Raw genomic sequence first — 19,956 nt, 5'->3', positions numbered from 1 at the left:
AGTAAATCAAGAAGTTAGAGGAGTGAAGACCTGAAGCAAAATAAAATTGGTGAAAGTGGAATAGTATGAATACTCTATGGAAAAAATTAGACTATGGTTGGAAAACAAACATGTTGTTGTGAAAGATGATATAAGGAAAGCCAGCATTATGGATGTCACCAATTCTCCTAGCTCAAGTGATGGTAACTAATTTTCAATGGCGGGGTAGGTGCTCAGAATCGCCAGAAAAAAAAAAATCAGGCCACTTATTTAAGTGCTTTAAATGCCTAAACATGGAGTTAGATACTTAATTTAGGCATCCACTATAGACAATGTTATCTGTAACTTCACAGAATGATGATGAAAAGATAAGTTACTCAAGAACTGAATAGACCGCCCCCACCCCCATAACACAAGAGAAAACCATGTTAGCAGATGAAGGGGAGGGGAGGCTCGTAGTTAAGGTTGTGAAACAGGAAACTGGATAACTAATTCAATTCCTGTTCTGCTTCAAACATACTGTGTGATCTTGGCCAAGTCACTTAATCTCTGTGACTCAGTTTCCCCATCTGTAAAATGGCGATGATAGCACTTCCCTGACTCACTGTGGTGTTGTGAGGATAAATACTTAATAACTGAGGTGTTTGAATACAATGGTGATGAGGAAGGATAAACAACTGCAACAACTGATAGATTGCACGTTGACAGAAGCAAAGGCTGAAATTGTGGAAAAGCGACATCACTTGCCCCACAACCTCAGCCATGCTGAACACAACGCCATCTACAGCCTCAGGAACAACTCTGACATCATAATTAAAAAGGCTAACAAAGGAGGTGCTGTCGTCATCCTGAATAAATTGGATTACGACCAAGAGGCTGCTAGACAGCTCTCTAACACCACATTCTACAAGCCCTTATCCTCTGATCCCACTGAGGATTACCTAAAGAAACTATACCATCTGCTAAAAAAACTCCCTGACAGAGCACAGGAACAAATCTGTACAGACACATGCCTAGAACCCCGACCAGGGGTATTCTATTTGCTACCCAAGATCCATAAACCTGGAAATCCTGGATGCCCCATCATCTCAGGCATTGGCACCCTAACATCAGGATTGTCTGGCTATATGGACTCTCTCCTCAGGCCCTACACTACCAGCACCCCCAGCTATCTTCAAGACACCACTGATTTCCTGAGGAAACTACAATCCATCGGTGATCTTCCAGAAAACACCATCCTGGCCAATATGGATGTAGAAGCCCTCTACACCAATATTCCACACCAATATTCCATACAAGCTATCAGGAACAGTATCCCTGATAATGTCACAGCTAACCTGGTGGCTGAACTTTGTGACTTTGTCCTCACCCACAACTATTTCACATTTAGGGACAATATATACCTTCAAGTCAGCGGCACTGCTATGGGTACCCGCATGGCCCCACAGTATGCCCACATTTTTATGGCTGACTTAGAACAACGCTTCCTTAGCTCTTGTCCCCTAACGTCCCTACTCTACTTGCGCAACATTGATGACATCTTCATCATCTGGACCCATGGAAAGGAAGCCCTTGAGGAATTCTACCATGATTTCAATAATTTCCATCCCACCATTAACCTCAGCCTAGATCAATCTACACAAGCGGTCCATTTCCTGGACACTACTGTGCTAATAAGCGATGGTCACATAAATACCACCCTATACCGGAAACCTACTGACCGCTACACTTACCTACATGTCTCTAGCTTCCATCCAGGACACACCACAAGATCCATTGTCTACAGCCAAGCTCTAAGATACAACCGCATTTGCTCCAATCCCTCAGATAGAGACAAGCACCTACAAGATCTCTATCAAGCATTCTTGAAACTACAATACCCACCTGCTGAAGTGAAAAAACAGATTGACAGAGCCAGACGAGTACCCAGAAGTCACCTCCTACAAGACAGGCCCAATAAAGAAAATAACAGAATACCACTAGCTGTCACCTTCAGCCCCCAACTAAAACCTCTCCAGCGCATCATCAAAGATCTACAACCTATCCTGAAAGATGATCCCTCACTCTCACAGATCTTGGGAGACAGACCTGTCCTCACTTACAGACAACCCCCCAACCTGAAGCAAATACTCACCAGCAACCACACATCACTGAACAAAAACACTGACCCAGGAACCTATCCTTGCAACAAAGCCCGATGCCAACTCTGTCCACATATCTATTCAAGTGACATCATCATAGGACCTAATCACATCAGCCATACCATCAGGGGCTCGTTCACCTGCAAATCTACCAATGTGATATATGCCATCATGTGCCAGCAACGCCCCTCTGCCATGTACATTGGCCAAACCAGACAGTCTCTACGCAAAAGAATTAATGGACACAAATCTGACATCAGGAATCATAATACTCAAAAACCAGTGGGAGAACACTTTAACCTGTCTGGTCATTCAATGACAGACCTGCGGGTGGCTATTTTACAACAGAAAAGCTTCAAAAACAGACTCCAACGAGAAACTGCTGAACTCGAATTGATATGCAAATTAGACACAATCAATTTAGGTTTGAATAAAGACTGGGAATGGCTGAGCCATTACAAACATTGAATCTATTTCCCCTTGTAAGTACTCTCACACTTCTTATCAACCTGTCTGTACTGGACTATCTTGATTATCACTTCAAAAGTTTTTTTTCTCTTACTTAATTGGCCTCTCAGAGTTGGTAAGACAACTCCCACCTGTTCATGCTCTCTGTGTGTATATATGTTCCATTCTATGCAGCCGAAGAAGCGGGATGTAGCCCCTTATGCTCAAATAAATTTGTTAGTCTCTAAGGTGCCACAAGTACTCCTGTTCTTTTAACTGATATACTGATGCAGTACCCATCCTCTCTCCAAAGAAAAGAGATCCAGGACATAAAGAAGAAAGAATGGGAGCTTCTTTGAAAGAAGCAACAGATCTTTCAAGTCCATACTGAAGCAAGTATGACTAGTCAAGCTGAGTCCTGCCAAATTTTCGAGGACCTTGAGAAGCAAAGGAAAAAGATTGAAAACTGGGGAAAGAGCGGGTATACATAAGCCCCACCAACCATTAAGAAAGAAAAGCATTCTAACCGAACTTGAGTCCCTGCCTGCTCTGGAACACTACCTCACTTACATGGTGTTCATACCTGTGGCAAAGAGATTCACATCTGGATGACACCATTTGGCAAAGAAAGAGGATGTCAGAGTTCTTAAAAGGAAACAGTTGGGGAGGATACGGGGGTAAATCAAACTCCCTACTTGAGTTATTTCACCCAGGAGAGGGTAAGCAAGATTCACCAGCAAAGATTAATCTGATATGCAACTCCCATAACTCAAACACATGGAGGCTTATTTTCCCCAAAAGCACTTCTAAAGCTAACTGTGGATCTATCACTTAAAATCTAATGAAAACATTTGATTTCAATTTGCCCAATGTCCCATAGCCGCCACCTGCACTTTCTCAAGAACAGCATATAAAGACCCCAAGAACTCTCTATATTTTCAGAATTGGTTCATTTTCCCACAATCATCCAGCTGAGGACTCATGGATTTTCATTAAGAGTCTCCTTTCTCCATGGACAACATTATTCAGTTCCACGAGCTGCCAATGCTCCCCCCGGTTGCCAATGCTCCTCCTTTATGCCTGCAGCATCCAACCATGCAGGCTCCATGTGTAGTGCATCCCACTGTTGGCTTCCCCTGGCACCTGCACCCACCCAGCTAGGAACAGCTTTGGCCAAGAGTTCCCATTCATTCAAGAGTTGGGAAGAACAAAAGGCCGCTTTCCGGTACCTTCCCCCATGCATCTCCTCACAGGGCTGCAGTGGGGGCTGTGCCTGTGTATCTGGGGTCAAGTCCTGCCTACTGGCAGGATGGGGGTAACACTGAGCAGCACATCCCTCGGCCCATGCCACTTCCCACAGCCCCCATTGGCCTGGAGCGGCAAACTGCGGCCAGTGGGAGCCACGATCGGCGGAACCTGTGGACGCGGCAGGTAAACAAACCGGCCCGGCCCGCCAGGAGCTTAACCTTTGGCACGCGGCTTGCCAAAGGTTGTCTATCCCTGTTCTAGATCAATGGGTTAAAACACTTAGCGGGGATGTGGGAGAGACAGATTCAATCCCCACTCAAGCAGAATGGGATAAAGGATTTGAACAACGAGGTGCCTGCATGCAGTGGGGATTTAGGCACTGAACTCTGTGAGGGGATGGGGTTTAGCACACATCCCTCTGACTGGCATCTCCCAGAAGCTGTCTTTGGCAGCTGCCTGTCTAGAGAGCTGTTTTTTGTAGTACCGACTCTGTGTTACCTCTCCCCTCCCCCCATGCATTATATGGGGAGCATAATCACCTAACTCAGGATTTGTGAACTGCAGCTGTGTTCCTCGGACTATCTTGGTGCCCAAAATCTAGGCAGGAGCACTGCAATGCTTAAGTCCCTTTGTGAACATAGGACTTAGGTCTTTTCCTCACTGATAAAAAAGGTGATTTTTGTTTTATTTGGTAGCTAACATGCAGAAGCTATTCTGATATAAAAAGCACAGTGAGAGGTCACTTCGGCTTTAGCAGTGAGGAAGAAGCCTGTAAAAACATCTCTGGAATAAGATCAGAGGCCAATATACACATACGGTTGTGCCAAAGTTCAGAAGTACAAATTTAGTTTTGAAAACTTGATCAATATGTGTAACAGTGACAAGGGATTTGGGCAGGAGGAGAGGTGTTTATAATGAAGAATGGTAGATTTTCTGCTTAATAGCTTGTGTTTAAAATTGAATGATAATAATAATAAACATATTTCAAAAACTGTTTACAGTACTTTACACTACTTTCAATGTTTTGGGAACATTAAAATGTTATTATAGCCCATCATCTGCAATGGAAAGAAGCAAAGGAGAAATAAAACCAAAACCTTCAGGTCTTATGCAGTAGCCTTGAAGTTTACCTCTGTAGAATGTTTTTTCAAATTACAAAAATATAATGTTTTTGTGTCCACATTTAAAACAGAAATTTCACCATGGTAGTAAATAGTGAGGGGAGTGCCCACAACCATCACAACTTGCTACCTCCCCCCCCGGTGCAGGAAATGGGAGAAGGGGAGAGCCAGCAAATTGTGACACCTGTAGCAACACAGAGAGAGAGAGAGCGCTACCCTTGGACCAGAGGATGGGGAAAGGCTAAGGTAGCCCATTGTATCAGGGCAGCAGTTTGCAGCATTACACCTGGAGTGGCAACCCGCGCGCAAGCCCCAGAGCCCGCCCCTGCCCATCCCGGCGGCCTGGCCAAAGCGAATGCGGGGACTTGCCCCGGGCAGCCCCAGCCCCGGCCCCGGCTCTCCCATGTCCCAGGGGCTCGCTGGGCGGGGGCAGCCTCTCACCTGGGCGCAGCGCGGCGGCAGCAGCTGGAGGCGGCGGCTCCCCGGCTGCAGGTTCTGGACGCTCAGCAGCGCCCGGTACCGGCCCCCGGGCACCGCGTCCACGAAGCGCAGCTCGGCCGGGCAGAGACGCAGCCCGGCCACGTCCCGCGGCCCCGCCATTGTTCCGTGCAGCGCCCGCGTCCCGGTTGCCTGGACACGCAGCCCGCAGCTGGGACGAAGGAAGGAGCCGGCACCGCTTGGAAACGGTCGCTGGGCAACGAAAACAGAACCCTGATTGGACGAGATTATGAGCGGAACTTCCAATTCAACCAATAGGGCGAGGGGCTGAGGGCGGAGCCTATCTTGGCCCCACCCCCTTGCTCATTAGCTACTGAACCGACCATAGGAGTCCCAGGGGTTGGGGGGAAGTACTAGCTGGGGTGATCAGACAGCAAGTGTGAAAAATCGGGGGGGGGGGGGGGGTAATAGGAACCTATATAAGAAAAAGCCCCAAATATCAGGACTGTCTCTATACAATTGAGACATCTGGTCACCCTAGTACCAACCTTAAGGCCCAACCCTGCATGCCCAGGCTGGGGGCATATGGCACACACGACTTGAGCCCCTGCCTTGGGAACTGGGAAGGATTCCCTTCCCTCCAGTTTTATCATGTCTCCCTCTCAGGGATGATGGATCCTGTGGCGAGTTTTGTATGAGACTTGATTCCTCCTTCGCCTCCTTGAGGCAGCAGATGGGGTTTAAAATGTGACTCCAGTCAGAAAGATAACTCTAAAACACAGCATTAAGGGATCCTGTGTTCATTGTGCCTCCTTTACAAGAAAAAATTATTTTGTTTTTCTAAAGGCTAGACCTGCAAATCCAACCTGGGATCTTAAAGTGAAGCTGGGTTATTTATATCTCCAATATCAGCCTCAGTCAGAGTCTGCAGGTGGAATTCAGTTAAGATCTCTGTTGACATTCAAACCAGAGGAGAAGCCAGCTCCCACAATTAGTATGTTTGTCTCTGCAAAACTGACTAAGTTAAAAAGCTTGTCTGAATTACATATAAGGAGCACGGCCTGTTATGAAATGAAGTGGCATTTTTACATCAATTTTTCAAAGTAAAACCATAGTTTAAAGATGGAATGGAACTGTCTCTTCCTCTCTTTGGCCTCCTCTAGACTAAGATTGAAGGATGTGATATTAGCATGTGTTAATATCACACCCTTCAATACAAGTCTAGAAAAAATGTTTGAAGATGGATTTGTTGCACAGGTGCTGACTTTCTAATGTGCCAGGGGGTGCTCAACCTCTGTCTCTGCCCCACGCCCTGCCCCACTCAATCCCTTCCTCCAAGACTCCACCCCCACCCTGCCTCTTCCCACTCCACTCCTGTCCCTCCTCTTCCTGCCCTTTTCTGCCCCCTCACCCCAGCGCGCTGTGTCCTTGCTCCTCCCCCTCCCTCCGAAAGCCTTCTACACACCGTGAAACAGCTGATCACAGCGGGTAGGAGGCTCAGGGAGGCAGGGAGAGGTGCTGATCAGCAGGGTCTGCTGGCAGGCGGCAAACACGGAGGACAGGAGGGGAGCTGATAGAGGGGCTGATAGCTGAGCACCCACCATTTTTTCCCCATGAGTGCTCCAGCCCCGGGGCACCCACAGAGTCTGCGCCTATGATTTGTTGCATTTATTTCCAAGAGATTTACATTGTCATTGAGTGACACAGTTGTGACATAGCAGCTGTATGCTAGAGGACTGTCTAGTTAGGTACCCAATGTGTGACATTTCTTAAAGGGACTTGCAAAGGAAAATAACATTGGGCTTGTGCCCTGTTTTGATTCTTTGTAATATACAAAAAAAAGGCCTGAAACTTTTTTCCTGATTGTTTTTTTTTTTTTTTTTTTACACTGAAAATCCAGGTCTTGAATATTACAACTGGAGAACTAGTGAAATTATACTGATTTGGATTTTTCTTCCTGTCTTTTTCATTTTTAGCCAATTAGTTCATTTTATCATCCATTTATGAATGTGTTATTTGGTGTTATGGTCAATTTAGATGCTATTTCATATATAATCAATGTATGATGAATAGATTTGAATTGTAGGATTATAGAAGTATAAGATTGATAAGCACTAAGGAGTGATAAATCGGTATTAGGCATATAAGTAAAGTAGAGCTGGAATGCAAGGCCTACAGGCGGAGGCCTGTTAGATTTTAGCTTAGCCATACTACACCATAGGTTTAAGAATTCTTGACAAGAATGGCTGACCTAGGAATAACTCTGTGCCAGTAAGGTCACAAGATTACTATAAAGGATGTGTCAATAGGTGATATTACGGAAAACCACAATGTATTGTCCAAGACCATGAGATACCTAATTGCAACATTATGGAATGTCCTGACTGCATGTTACATGTTGTATGTAGATGCTAATAAGAATAAGAGGAACTAAGAAACCACCTATGAAAAATGGGGCATCCCAATATACACTGGGTGTGGAAGTACAGATAAGGAAAAGAGGGTTGAAACCCTCAGGTATATGCATAAGGTGTTAGGTGTGGTCAGAACAACAATATGAAAGAGGTTGCCTGATTGGGTAAAAGTGGGAAGAGCCCATGGGAAACCCCAGCAGGAATCATCCCTCTATTGATAATTGTCTGTTGTGAAGTCCATCGGACGGGGCACTGGAACAGGGGGAAAAGTCGCAGGGGGCCTTGGCCCCACCACTTTTTACCAGCCGAAAGGGCGAGGGATGGTGGAGAGGAGGCGGAGAGTAGAGAGCTGGGGGTGGGGTCTAGGGGGGAAGAGGCGGCATGTGAGCGGGGCCTCTGGGGAAGGGCAGTGCGAGGCCGGGGGCTCAGGGAGATTGCATGGTGTGAGGGTGGGGCTTCGGGAGAATGGGAAGTGTGGGGGAGGGGCCTCAGAGGAAGTTGGCTGCACAGGGACGAGGCCTCAGAGAGAATGGGCAGCACAGGAGCAGGGTCTTGCGGGGAAGGGGTGGTGCGAGGGTGGAGCCTCGGGGAGAAGGGGCGGGGCCATGGTTCAGGTGCCAGTGGCCCCTCCACTTTTAGGAAGCTTCCACCACTCCTGCCTTCAGACCCTAGAATATCTTTGGGCATGTGTGTATGACTACAGTCTTAGTCATTGCATGTTTTTTGTAGGATTTTTGGATAATTGTAACTTTACTTGTTGCTTTAATAAAACTTGTAGTACAGACAAGACTTTGTACTTGGGAATGTATCTGGGGCCACTATCCTTGGTCTTTGTGTGTCCCTCCAAATTTGAGAAAAGCACCAGACATGATATTCTCTCTGTTGAGCTTGAAAATGTAGCAACAGGAGCTGAACCCATGGTAGTGTATTACAAAATTACTAAATTCAATTTAAATTAAAAAAAGGCTACAGATTCATTAAGAACAATGTATTAACCTTATTTCTTTCTGGCTACAGTGGTCAGACTAATTCCCTTGGTTATAGCTCACAGTCACCCTTACCTTTAAATAAAGAGGTGTTGTATCCCACACCAGTGTCTGATTGCCACACCATGCAAGACTGAATCTTCATATTAAAGGTGAGGGATGTTTCAATATGCTCCTTTTTATGCAAATTAAGTGCATTCTTACCACAGCTGGAAAAATTGTGCCCTCATGTCATGAATGTGGGCACCATGCTACCTTGTTGGGACCATAATAAAACTGAACATTATGGAATTGTTTGATCTTATATTTGTATTGTATTATTCATGTACATATTTAACCCAAGTAATGGGAGAACCAAACCAGGACTCTAATGACTGCATTTATTGTTGAAAAGCCCTGTGATAAATGAAATGGGGCGGGAGCTCCCTTTTATGGACACTCAGCCAGCCGATTAACTATAAAGCCACCGTTGTTGGCTGTTCTCTGCTTGCTTTACCTGTAAAGGGTTAACAGGTAAAGGAAAGGGAGTGGGCACCTGACCAAAAGAGCCAATGGGAAGGCATTTTTAAAAACGGGAAAAAAAGCTTTCCTTTTGTTTCTTGGTTGTTCTCTCTTGGCAGAAGAGACAGGGGTAGTAGAAATGCTGTGTAAAGTTTGAACCAGGTATGAACAATTATCTTTCATATCTAGAAGGATTTACTGGGACAGGGAATATTTAGATAGCTACGATCAGGTTTATTTCTTTATTTTGGCTTGTGGATTTCCTCTGTGCTAAGCTCAGGTATTTTTGTTTTCTTTTGTAACTTAAGCTGGACCCCAGGGAGCCATTCCTGGTGTTTAACCTCTTTTCAGTTGCTCTATAAAATCTGGCAATTCTTCTTCTTTTAAATAAAATTTACCTTTTTTTAAAGACCTGATTGGTTTTGTGTCTTAAAAGGTCTGTGCATATGTTTTTCAATTAGCTGGTGACAACAGCTGGGTTTCCCCTTTGTTTGTTTTCTTTCTCAGCTTCCCAAGGGAGGGGTGGAAAAGCCAAGGGGCCTCAGGGAAAACTTCCCAAGTGAGTTTTTCCAGGATTTGCAAGAGGCAGTTTTTCACTTGGGTGGTGGCAGCGTTTACCAAGCCAAGGTCAGAGAAAAGCTGTAACCTTGGGAATTTAATACAAGCTTGGAGTGGCAAGTATTAATTTTTAGAATCCTTGTGTGCCCCCACCTTCTGCATTCAAAGTGCCAGAGTGGGGAATCAGTCTTGACAAGCCCAATGGCAATGGGGTCTACAACTCTACACTAACATATCATTGTATATATTTACTCAGTGGCGGAAGCCAGATGTGTTCATAAGACAAGGTGCTCCTGCTTGCTTTGCCTTTCTACTCTGCATGTAAGTGATAAAATGAAATTGACAAGATTCCTGCTCCTAGCCAGATTTCTAACAAGATTAGGGTCAATTTCACTTTACTGCTTTAATACAACTCAATAAAACAGATCGGGGCAATGGGGGAAAGTAGCTTACATTACATGCATACAAAACTTTAAGGCTAAACACAATTTCAATTAACCAAAAATGTGGAGCCTCAGACTTATTCACCCTCTGGAAATATGTAAAATCACAAAATTGGAGGCCCCAGAGTACACACATTTTTATGGGGAATGTGAGGAGTTGCACATTGGACAGCCTAGATTGATAGATCTTCTTTAAAGGTAAACTGTATAGAACAAAAAGGGCACAAATATTTTTTTAAAATGTGGGGCAGAAGTTCATTTTGTTTTTTACTTTATTTTTATATTTTTTTAGTGGGAATGGAAAAGGAGAAAGCCTTTGGTTTTTTTGGAATGAGGGGTATTTGTTTGTTTTATTTTATTAACATTAGAAATTCAAATCTTATCTATCCATCTGTAGAGGATGGAATAATGAAAGGGAGTGATGACATCAAAAATGCCAAGAATGAAACCTGACCAACTGAAAGGGGAAATGTTCTTTGGACAGACTGCTCAAAACTCTTTGTTTTTGGTAACTTACTGTATTAAATTTAAATGCATACAAATATCACTTTGTTAAAGATTTGCTACCTTTTCACTTTAGAACTGACAAAACTCCCACCCAAGCATTTGCTCCTCAAAGAAATTCTCCAGCAAAATCAGGGAACTGAATCATAGAATATCAGGGTTGGAAGGGACCTCAGGAGGTCATCTAGTCCAACCCCCTGCTCAAAGCAGGACCAACCCCAACTAAATCCCTAAATTGCCCCCTCAAGGATTGAACTCATAACCCTGGGTTTAGCAGGCCAATGCTCAAACCATTGAGCTATATTTCTAAGGTAAAAATCAAGCAAAGGGTGGGGAAAAAAACCCTTTGCAGAAATGAAAAGACTCATTAGGTTAAGAAAAGCCTCACATTGTTCACTGTCTGTAACATCCAGTCAAACTTTTGTGTGTGAAATTTTATTTAAAAATGCTTGTCCATTTTGCTTGACGTTTTTCATGGAATTTTTATAATTTCAACAAAAATCTCAATAAAGAAAAATGTTTCAAATGTTTTCATCCACTTTTCAGGGGGGATTCCCCCCCCCCCTTTTTTTTTTTAAACTCTCTCCCAGCCTTTTTTCTCCACTAGTAACTTTTCTCTAGAAGTTAAACTTTCTCTCATTTCTGCCTCCCCATCACCTCCCCTTGCCTATTTTTCCAGGTATTCTCAAGTGAGCAGATTTTCATTGCTTTCTTCCCTCCCCCCTTCCCCACTTTGAACCCAGCTTGCCCCTTGGGAAAAATTCCCATATGAGCTTGTTTTAATAGCTATAATTAACTGTTTACTAAACTAGCCAATATGATCCATATCTAAAGCAAAGATCAACAATGACTATTGTCAAGAGACAAACAAGCCAACAAAATAAAAGGTAGAGGAGTACATCCTCAGCTGGTGTAAACTGACAATATACACTAGCAAGAGATTTGTCCCAACACCCAAAGGCTCCAACCAAATAACTTTTTGTGTTTGAAATGCTTGCCTTCAGTACTGTGTCCGATAGCAGACTGGATAAGGGGGTAGAAATGCATGAATCACAAACTGCCAGTCTGGGTGTGGTGGACAAATAGGTTTGAATGACTTTTGTTTGCTCTTTTGCTTGCCAGTAGATCTTTTCATTTTGGTGTATTTACATGTTATCCTAAGAGGGTAAATATTGGGTAAAAGGGCTACTTAAGAGATGTACTTAGCTCTAAAAGGACTTTGAACTTAGAAGTGATTTGTTCTTTTGAGGGCAGAGTAAATAAGTAAGATGTTGATTATAAATGTCAGATTTCAAAGAAAGATGGGGGTTATCCTGCAAAGACTTATGCACAGGACGAACCTTGCTCAAGTGAATATTCCCATTTACTTCTATGGAACCACTCATGAGTAGTAATCTACTTGTGTTAGTCTTTGCATGGTTGGGTCCTCACAGTGCAAAGTTTTTAAACTTTGCCTTATTGTGCTTATGGTTATTTTCAAATAGTGGCCCATGAGACAGGAAGCTGCCAGTTAACCAAGACTGTCTTTCTTACAGCCCAGAGCTCCCTGTAATATAGGCATGGCCACAAGTTGGGGCATCTCATACCTGGAAAGAGAGTACAAATTTAGGCATATGGCCTTTTGGGAAATGTAGTTTATCTGTTGGGTGGCCATCTTTTTACACTCATTCTTGGTTAGGGTTACCATATTTAAAAAATAAAAAAAGAGGACACTCCATGGGGCCCTGGCCCTGCCCCTTTCCCACCCCCGGCCCCACCCCAACTCTGCCCCTTCCCCGCCCTAACTCCGCCCATTCCCCAAAGTCCCCGCCCTAACTCCCCCTCCTCCCTCCCAGCCACGCAAAAAGGGTTGCCCAAGTGCTACCGGCTGCACGGTTTGCCGGGCAGCCCCCAGACCCTGTGCCCCTGGACGGCGCTTCCCCAGCACAGCTGGAGCCCAGGAGGGGAAGTGCCCAGACGGGGGCGCAGGGTCTGGAGGCTGCCCGGCAAACCCGTGAAGCTGGTAGCGCTCGGGCTTCGGGCAGCCCCTATGCCTCTGGACCCTGCGCCCCCGGCCAGGCACTTTCCCTCCCGGGCTCCAGCTGCTCTGCTCCTCCCCCAACTCTTCGGCTCAGTTTAAGAGCCGAGCTGCCCGAGCGCTCCGGCTTCAGGCAGCCCCCGTGCCTCCGGACCCTGCGCCCCCGGCCGGGCACTTCCCCTCCCCGGCTCCAGCTGCTCTGCTCCTCCCCTGACTCAGACTTCGACTCTGTTTAAGAGCCAAGTTGCCCGAGCCAGCGCTACCGGCTTTGGGCAGCCCCTGTGCCTCTGGACCCCAGCCGCCGACGCAGAGCAGCTGGAGCCTGGGAAGGGAAGTGCCCGGCCGGCGGCTTGGAGTCCGGAGGCATGGGGGCTGCCCGAAGCCGGTAGCGCTGGCTCGGGCAGCTTGGCTCTTAAATAGAGCCGAAGTCTGAGTCAGGGGAGGAGCAGAGCAGTCGCGGGAGAGGAAGTGCCCGGCTGGTATTTTTCCCGGACATGTTCGGCTTTTTGGCAATTCCCCCCGGACGGGGGTTCGATTGCCGAAAAGCCGGACGTGTCCGGGAAAAACTGGACGCATGGTAACCCTATTCTTGGTGTCCTCAGAAAATGTGGTTTTACTGTGGGAATTTTTGTATAAAAGTGATAGTGAGTTACCTGGTCTACTTACAGCGTATGAGAATTAAATGGGGTTATTTTGAATGAGGAGGAGGATTTTTACTATTGTGGGTGGGAAATTTTATGAGAAATCTTCTGCTAAAAAGGATGAGTTCAACAGCCTCTGTCAGGAACTGGGCCATAGGCAGTCAGGTCTAGCAGGCAGAGCAGGAGTCAGGAACCCAGCGTCAGAACCAGCGCTAGAAGCAAGTGTCATACCAGAGTCAAGAATCAGAGTCGAGGATCAGAACTGGAGTCAGAGGCAGAATGCCTGAGCCTAGGTTCAAACCAGTCAGTTCCAGGAATCAGAGCCAAGAGTCCGAACCAGGTTATCTGGAGTCAGGGAAGGCAGAAGCCAGGATGGGACAGGGCTGAGGCCTGGAGCAAGTCAAGGATCTACCTTGTTATAGAGACAACCTCCAGGTGTTTCCCCTAGGCCTTAAATAGCAATCACGGAACACAATAGGTTCCACAAGTCAGGGCCTCTGTGGGCAGGACATTCAGTGGTACTTGGTCCCACAAGGCTCACAGCCCATTCATCATCACCTTGTCAGAGTTGTTGGATGTCGGTGTAGATACAGTAGTTGCTCAGTGATCCACAGACCCAGGTTTTAGTCCCATGGATCCTCATGCTCATTTTGTAGAGTTTTGACCCTGCTAGAGGTAACAGAGGATGACAGGAGTATGTCAAAGTGCACTATGGAATTTTTAGTCCATGGTAGCAGGGTCCACAGTTAGTGCATGGCAAGTTAGTGCATCCTGGCTTGCTCCATGCTAACTGGCAGGGCAGACAAGCCCCAAGTCATCCATTAGAATAGCAGTCAGGACTCTGCTGGAGGGTTCTAACTATTCTTGGCTCCCCATCCATGGGAGCTCACAGTCAGAGATGATGCAGATGAAGGATTTCACTGCAAGGAATTGTGCAGAGGACTCTGCAGTGTGAGATGCTGCTGCAAGAGCCATCACAAAAGGCTTTGCAGTGAAACAGGAGGTGGGGAACGTTAGCAGAGCTGAGTAGACTCTGGTGAGGCCGTGCCTATCCAGCACTTTTAATAAAACCAAATCACAAAGCTAGAGTAGGTGATGGCACCTTGAGACAGGAGTAGGCAAGCAGCTCCCTTGAGACTGGAGACACTCATGCAAAGTGACATGTGGGCTATTTGCTGACCCCAACTGTGAGTGAGGTTTGGTTGATGAGTGAGGTGGTGCAGTGAAGGGGCTACCACCTGTGGAACATTCTCACCAGCAGGTGGGAAGGGAATTAGACAGACTACTGCCAAGGTTACCGGAATGGGGGTCTGTATTTCACTCTTTATTTCCATATATATTCTGTTGCTTTGTTTTCCCAAATGTATGACTGTGTTCCCTTTCCTCTAATAAAGATTTTGTTGTTTGCACAGTCCCAGAATGCTTGAGTGGGGGGAAGCTCCATTTATTTAGAGCACCTAGGAGGGTGTTTTTAGTTTCCCCAGGTTTCTGGGTGTTATTTATTTGTCAAGAGGGATCCCAGATACATGGAACCCAGTCCTTATTGCTGCCATTAATCACCTTGCAGAAGGGCTGCTATACTTTTAATCTCATCAACAAATGTTATCAAGTTAGTTTGACAAGATCTGTTTTCCATAAACCCATGCTGATTGGCATTAATTATATTACCCTTCTTTAATTCTTTATTAATTGAGTCTTGTTTCAGATGCTCCATTAACTTGTCTAAGCTCTATGTCAGACCAACGGCCTATAGTTACTTGTATCATCCAGTTTTCCCTCTTTAAATACTGCCACAACATTTGCTTTCTTCCAGTCTTCTGTAACTTCCTCAGTGTTCCAAGACTTATTGAAAATCAATATTAACAGTCTAGGATGCTCCTCAGACAGCATTTTAAAAACTCTTGGGTGCAAGTTATCCAGAGCTGCTGATTTTAAAATGTCTGACTTAAGTAACTACTGTTTAACATCCTGCAGAGATTCTGTTGGAAATGGGAAATATTTCATCATCTGACTTTTTCCCAACTACAGAACAATTGAACTCTGCATTTTCTGCGTTATTACTGACAATTCTACCATTTCCATCTATTAAGGGACCAATAACATTGTTAGGTCTCCTATTTTTCCTCATATACTTTAAAAACTTCTTATTGTCCTTTACCCTGCTAGCCACAGATTACTCCTTCCTAGTAGGTGTAGGAAAACCCTTGTACAACTCCCCATCACTCTGTACAACTTGATGAGTAACAGCCTGTAGACAACAGATAGAATAAATACATTTTCAGTCAGTCTGCATATATGGTCAAGCCCCAAGTCAAGTTTGCTGGGTAGTGTCCATGTGAGTGTTTCCACCATCTTTTGTACTTATCATTGGTTCCCTTGGAAGCAAAATATTTTCGTATCTTCTACACACACTACCTTTGATCTGTATCCTCATTGTTACTTTTTCAATTTTCAAACATTCTTTAAGAATGCTGCAATTATTTTTGTGCTGAACTAAGAAATAGAAACAGAGTCAAAGGTGGCTAAATTATTTCTAAAACCAGAGCTTAAAAAAAAAATAGCTGCAGTATTTAAACAAATACTTCTGGTTGAGGATAGTTTTGAGCACACAATATTTCCATGTCCTCTAGCAAATACCAACACCTTATGGTATCTCTTAATGCACCAGAAGTGTTTTACAAGAAGATAGCAGATGTTGGAAAGAATGTTGTGTTGACACTTATACTTATGATGTACACTTTCTGAGGTAAAATCAGACAGCTTAATTAATTATCAGTTAATTTTGATATCATTATTCTCTGGAAGCAATAAAACTGATGAAAATAGTAATCCAAAATGATTTTGAGCATTATCTAAGTTTCCTTCTATAGTCTGTTAAAATTGAAAGCTGTTAGTATCTGGAACTACCCCTCCTGTTCTGTCAGTGAATTCTGAAGAGGCCATCCTTTAATATGATATAATTAAAATGGATAACTAAAGCCTGCTTAATGTGAAGTATGTGAGCTATAGGCTAAAGAAAATTAATGCAGGAGCTGGGATTTGTCTGGCTTAACTTGCTTCAACTTTTGACAATAGCTCATGGTAAAGGTTTACCAATCATTTCATAGCATTAGTGCTGAAGTCAAGAAGTTTTTTAAACTGTGAAAACTTCAATTCTGTTTTCTAGAAATCATTGGAAAATCTGCAAAATAAAACTAAAAACTGTTGTCATTAGACAAGGTCTCTGCTCACAAAGAGACATACACCTATTTCTCTGGCTTGGGATTTACTCACAGGGAGTTTCCACCATTGTCCTCCTTCACCCTTCCATTGGTTGTGCCTATGTACTGTCCAAGGTTCTGGTCCAGGCAGAAGCAGAACCTCTTTGACATCCCTGGGGTCCATCTGTACAATGTCAGTGGCAGGACTGGGCGTAAATTATCCATGACTGCAAATAAAGATGATTGTGAAGATCATCTACAGAAATGGGTGGTGGATTAGGAAGTCTTGTAATGGATGTTTTCCTACTCTCTGTAGGAAACCAAGAGGAACTTATCTCCACACCAGCTGGTAAAAATCAATGTTTTTAGCATTTCAAGTACTTTGGTTTTTTTCAGCTCTTCCATAAGTAAAAATATAAAAAATGGCATGATTTACTTAATAAAAATCTTTCATAGATTCATAGATTCTAGGACTGGAAGGGATCTCGAGAGGTCACCGAGTCCAGTCCCCTACCCTCATGGCAGGACCAAATACTGTCTAGACCATCCCTGATAGACATTTATCTAACCTACTCTTAAATATCTCCAGAGATGGAGATTCCACAACCTCCCTAGGCAATTTATTCCAATTTATTCATCAACCTCATTTGATATTTGCTTGTGAATTCATTGTGTTAATTTTTCATTTATATTTCAAAGAATACCTAAGGGTCAGACTCCCATAAAAAGCCCATATTAACATGAAGTTAAAAGTGCTAATGCCTATTCCTAAATGCCACAAACACTAAAGAGAAAAAGAATCCTGAGTTAAGGTTGTTTCACAAACAATGAAATAGGTATGAAAGAAGAAGTGATTTCTAATCAATGAAGGGAATAATTGTGGATTAGATCATCAGTGGTTTTTCATGGTAAGCAATCAGTACTCTTCCTCTCTATCCCTTACAATTAGAGCACTGCATTCAGTTTTGAGCATCATAAAGTAAGTAGACCCGTACGTTTCTATTTAGGCACAGGGATAAATAGGTAAAAAAAAAAATCTCTGAAGCACCTTGCACACTGCTGGCACAAATAATAAATGGACAACAACAAAAATACATTAAAAAAGACTGGCAAGTTTAATAGCATTGGGGGAAGGTAGTAAGCGGTTTAGAAAATATAGTCTAGGAGGAGGTGAAAGGAACTGCACACATACAAACTAGAGAAAAATAAGGCTGATTGAGAAATTGTTGACTAGATATCTAGCAGTCTATGACAGAGAGATGGGGCCACAATAATCCTCATGAAGGTCAAAACAAGTAATAATACTTAAGCCACAGCAGGGAATAGTTAGATTAAATATTGGTTGGTCAGAGAACATAAAGCTGTAAAAATAAACATTGGAACATGTTGTCATAAGAGAGTGCATAATGATACTTTTCTGTTGTGATTCAGAGGCACAGGTTCAATGACTTAGAGGTTTTTTCCAACACAAGTGATTCTGTGATTCATTTAGTGACTCCTGGATGTTGAGTAACTCTTCCCTGGGTGACCAGGCATTTTTGTTTTATTGCCAAACATTCTGGGGGGTGGGGACAGCTTGGGGGTTATACACATAATTTGAAAGTTAACTTGAGAATAGTTCAAGAGAGTCTTGCATTGCTTCTAGAAACCACAGCAGATGTGGGCTGCATCCTTTTAAGGACAGCGTAACCCAGGGTCATGATATAATCACAATGTGAGTTTCCAGAAATGGAAGAAGAGCAACTTTCCCTTTTATACAATGAAAGGGATTTCCTCTGGCTGACATTAAATACTCGATAATGTTTTCACCCCTCAGCTCATAGAGAGCCAAGAAGCGAACTTAATATTAGATCCATTATAAATCTGCAGAAAATTTTGCCAAGTCCATGGGTATTTTTTGCAAAGTCTGCATAACAGGATGAGCAACTGCAGCACATATTTCCAATAGCCTTATCCACAGCTTACCAAAAGGAGAGAATTTTTGGGGGGGGGGGGGGGAGTAGAGCCCCCACCTTCTTCATGTTCAAAGCGAGGAAAATGCCCTTTTTAAATTACAAGATTTCCAAAAGTGAAAACCAACAACAAAGTTTGCCTTTAACTTTCATAGCATTCTGTCCTCTCTTCTCCATCTTAACTTTCACCTTTGCTATCCTCCTGACAAAAGTGACTCTTCCTATCTTAGGCCTGGCCTACATTAGGAAACTAGATCAGTATAACTACATTGCTCAGAGTTGTGAATAATCCACACCCCTAAGGGACACAATTAAACTGACCTAAACCCAGTGTAGACAATGCTAGCTCAATGGGAAAATTCTCCCGTCAACCTAGCTACTGACTATCAGGAAAGTGGATTACCTACGCCAACGGGAGAACCCCTCCCATTGGCGTACATAGCGTGTTCACTGAAGCGCCACTGCATCAATGCAGCTGTGCCACTGGGGTGTTTTAAGTGTAGACAAGCCCTTAGTATGGACCTTTGAAAATTGTCTCAGTTATGATTTTCCTATCTGTGACTGATAAATTCATTGTCTTTAGATCTGTCCCTCCATGAATCACTCTTTTTGATTTACCTTTTCTGCCAAGTTCATTTTCTTTTTTCCATCTGCCTTAGTTACTCTGCATCTTTTTTCTTCTTTTTGATTCACTTCCATTTTTATGATTTAGTATTGTCTGATTTACTACTCCAAGTTCTCTTATCATTTTCTTTTCTTTTCTTTTTCTTTTACTTTATTTCCCAGCCTACCCTGGCAGCATCTTTCTGATTCACTCTTTTCCATTTATTTTTTTCATGGTCATTCTGGACAGAAGCTGAGTGAAAACAGCTTTTTGAGAAGTCCATCTCAGAATAATTCTGCCCCAGATTTCTAAGACAAGATCTCAAAGCCTCATCTTGTACTATGATTTGTACAAAAGATAATTTATTGGGATTTTTCCTTTATCAGTTACCATTTCCTTTCTCTCCTGCTATCTTTACCGTAGCGTGGTCATAGATTTAATAGATTTTAAAACCAAAAGGGATGATGAGAAGATATCACAGGCCATTACATTTCACTCAGTCACCCTGTGATGCACCTGGTGGGGTATTAGTGTCTAATTAGTGATAAAATCCAGTGAGGGAGGAGCCGGATCTTCATAAAGGAAGGAGCAAAGGGCTGCTGGTGAAGGGGCCAGAAAGGAGACTCAGGTGAGAGGGGCTTTTTCTCTTGAGCTGAACTGGAAGCCTGATTGGAGACAAGGGTCAATCAGGGATAGCAGCCTGCCTGGAACCTTGCAAAGAGGGAGAATGTGACAGTCCCTGAGTAGTGGGAATGAAACTCA

General features: G+C 43.8%; 2 protein-coding genes across 2 annotated transcripts in view; one reads left to right on the top strand and one right to left on the bottom strand.

The window, feature by feature from the left end:
- The window catches only part of CFAP47 (cilia and flagella associated protein 47), a 286,241-nt gene extending 280,614 nt beyond the window's left edge, over positions 1 to 5,627 (bottom strand). The window contains exon 1 of the mRNA XM_008174468.4: positions 5,378 to 5,627. Coding sequence (XP_008172690.4) covers positions 5,378 to 5,536 — 159 coding nt within the window. The 5' untranslated portion in view covers positions 5,537 to 5,627. The remainder of the gene's footprint in view (positions 1 to 5,377) is intronic.
- A 3,754-nt stretch (positions 5,628 to 9,381) lies between these two features.
- PRRG1 (proline rich and Gla domain 1) overlaps positions 9,382 to 19,956 on the top strand; it is a 105,733-nt gene continuing 95,158 nt past the window's right edge. The window contains exon 1 of the mRNA XM_065579167.1: positions 9,382 to 9,437. The gene's annotated coding sequence lies outside the window, so the exon portion shown is untranslated. The remainder of the gene's footprint in view (positions 9,438 to 19,956) is intronic.

The sequence above is a fragment of the Chrysemys picta genome, chromosome 1 (assembly GCF_011386835.1).
Source record: "Chrysemys picta bellii isolate R12L10 chromosome 1, ASM1138683v2, whole genome shotgun sequence".
Taxonomy (NCBI): domain Eukaryota; kingdom Metazoa; phylum Chordata; order Testudines; family Emydidae; genus Chrysemys; species Chrysemys picta.
The sequence above is the reverse complement of the archived record's forward strand: the minus strand, read 5'-3'. Positions and strand labels throughout refer to the sequence as shown.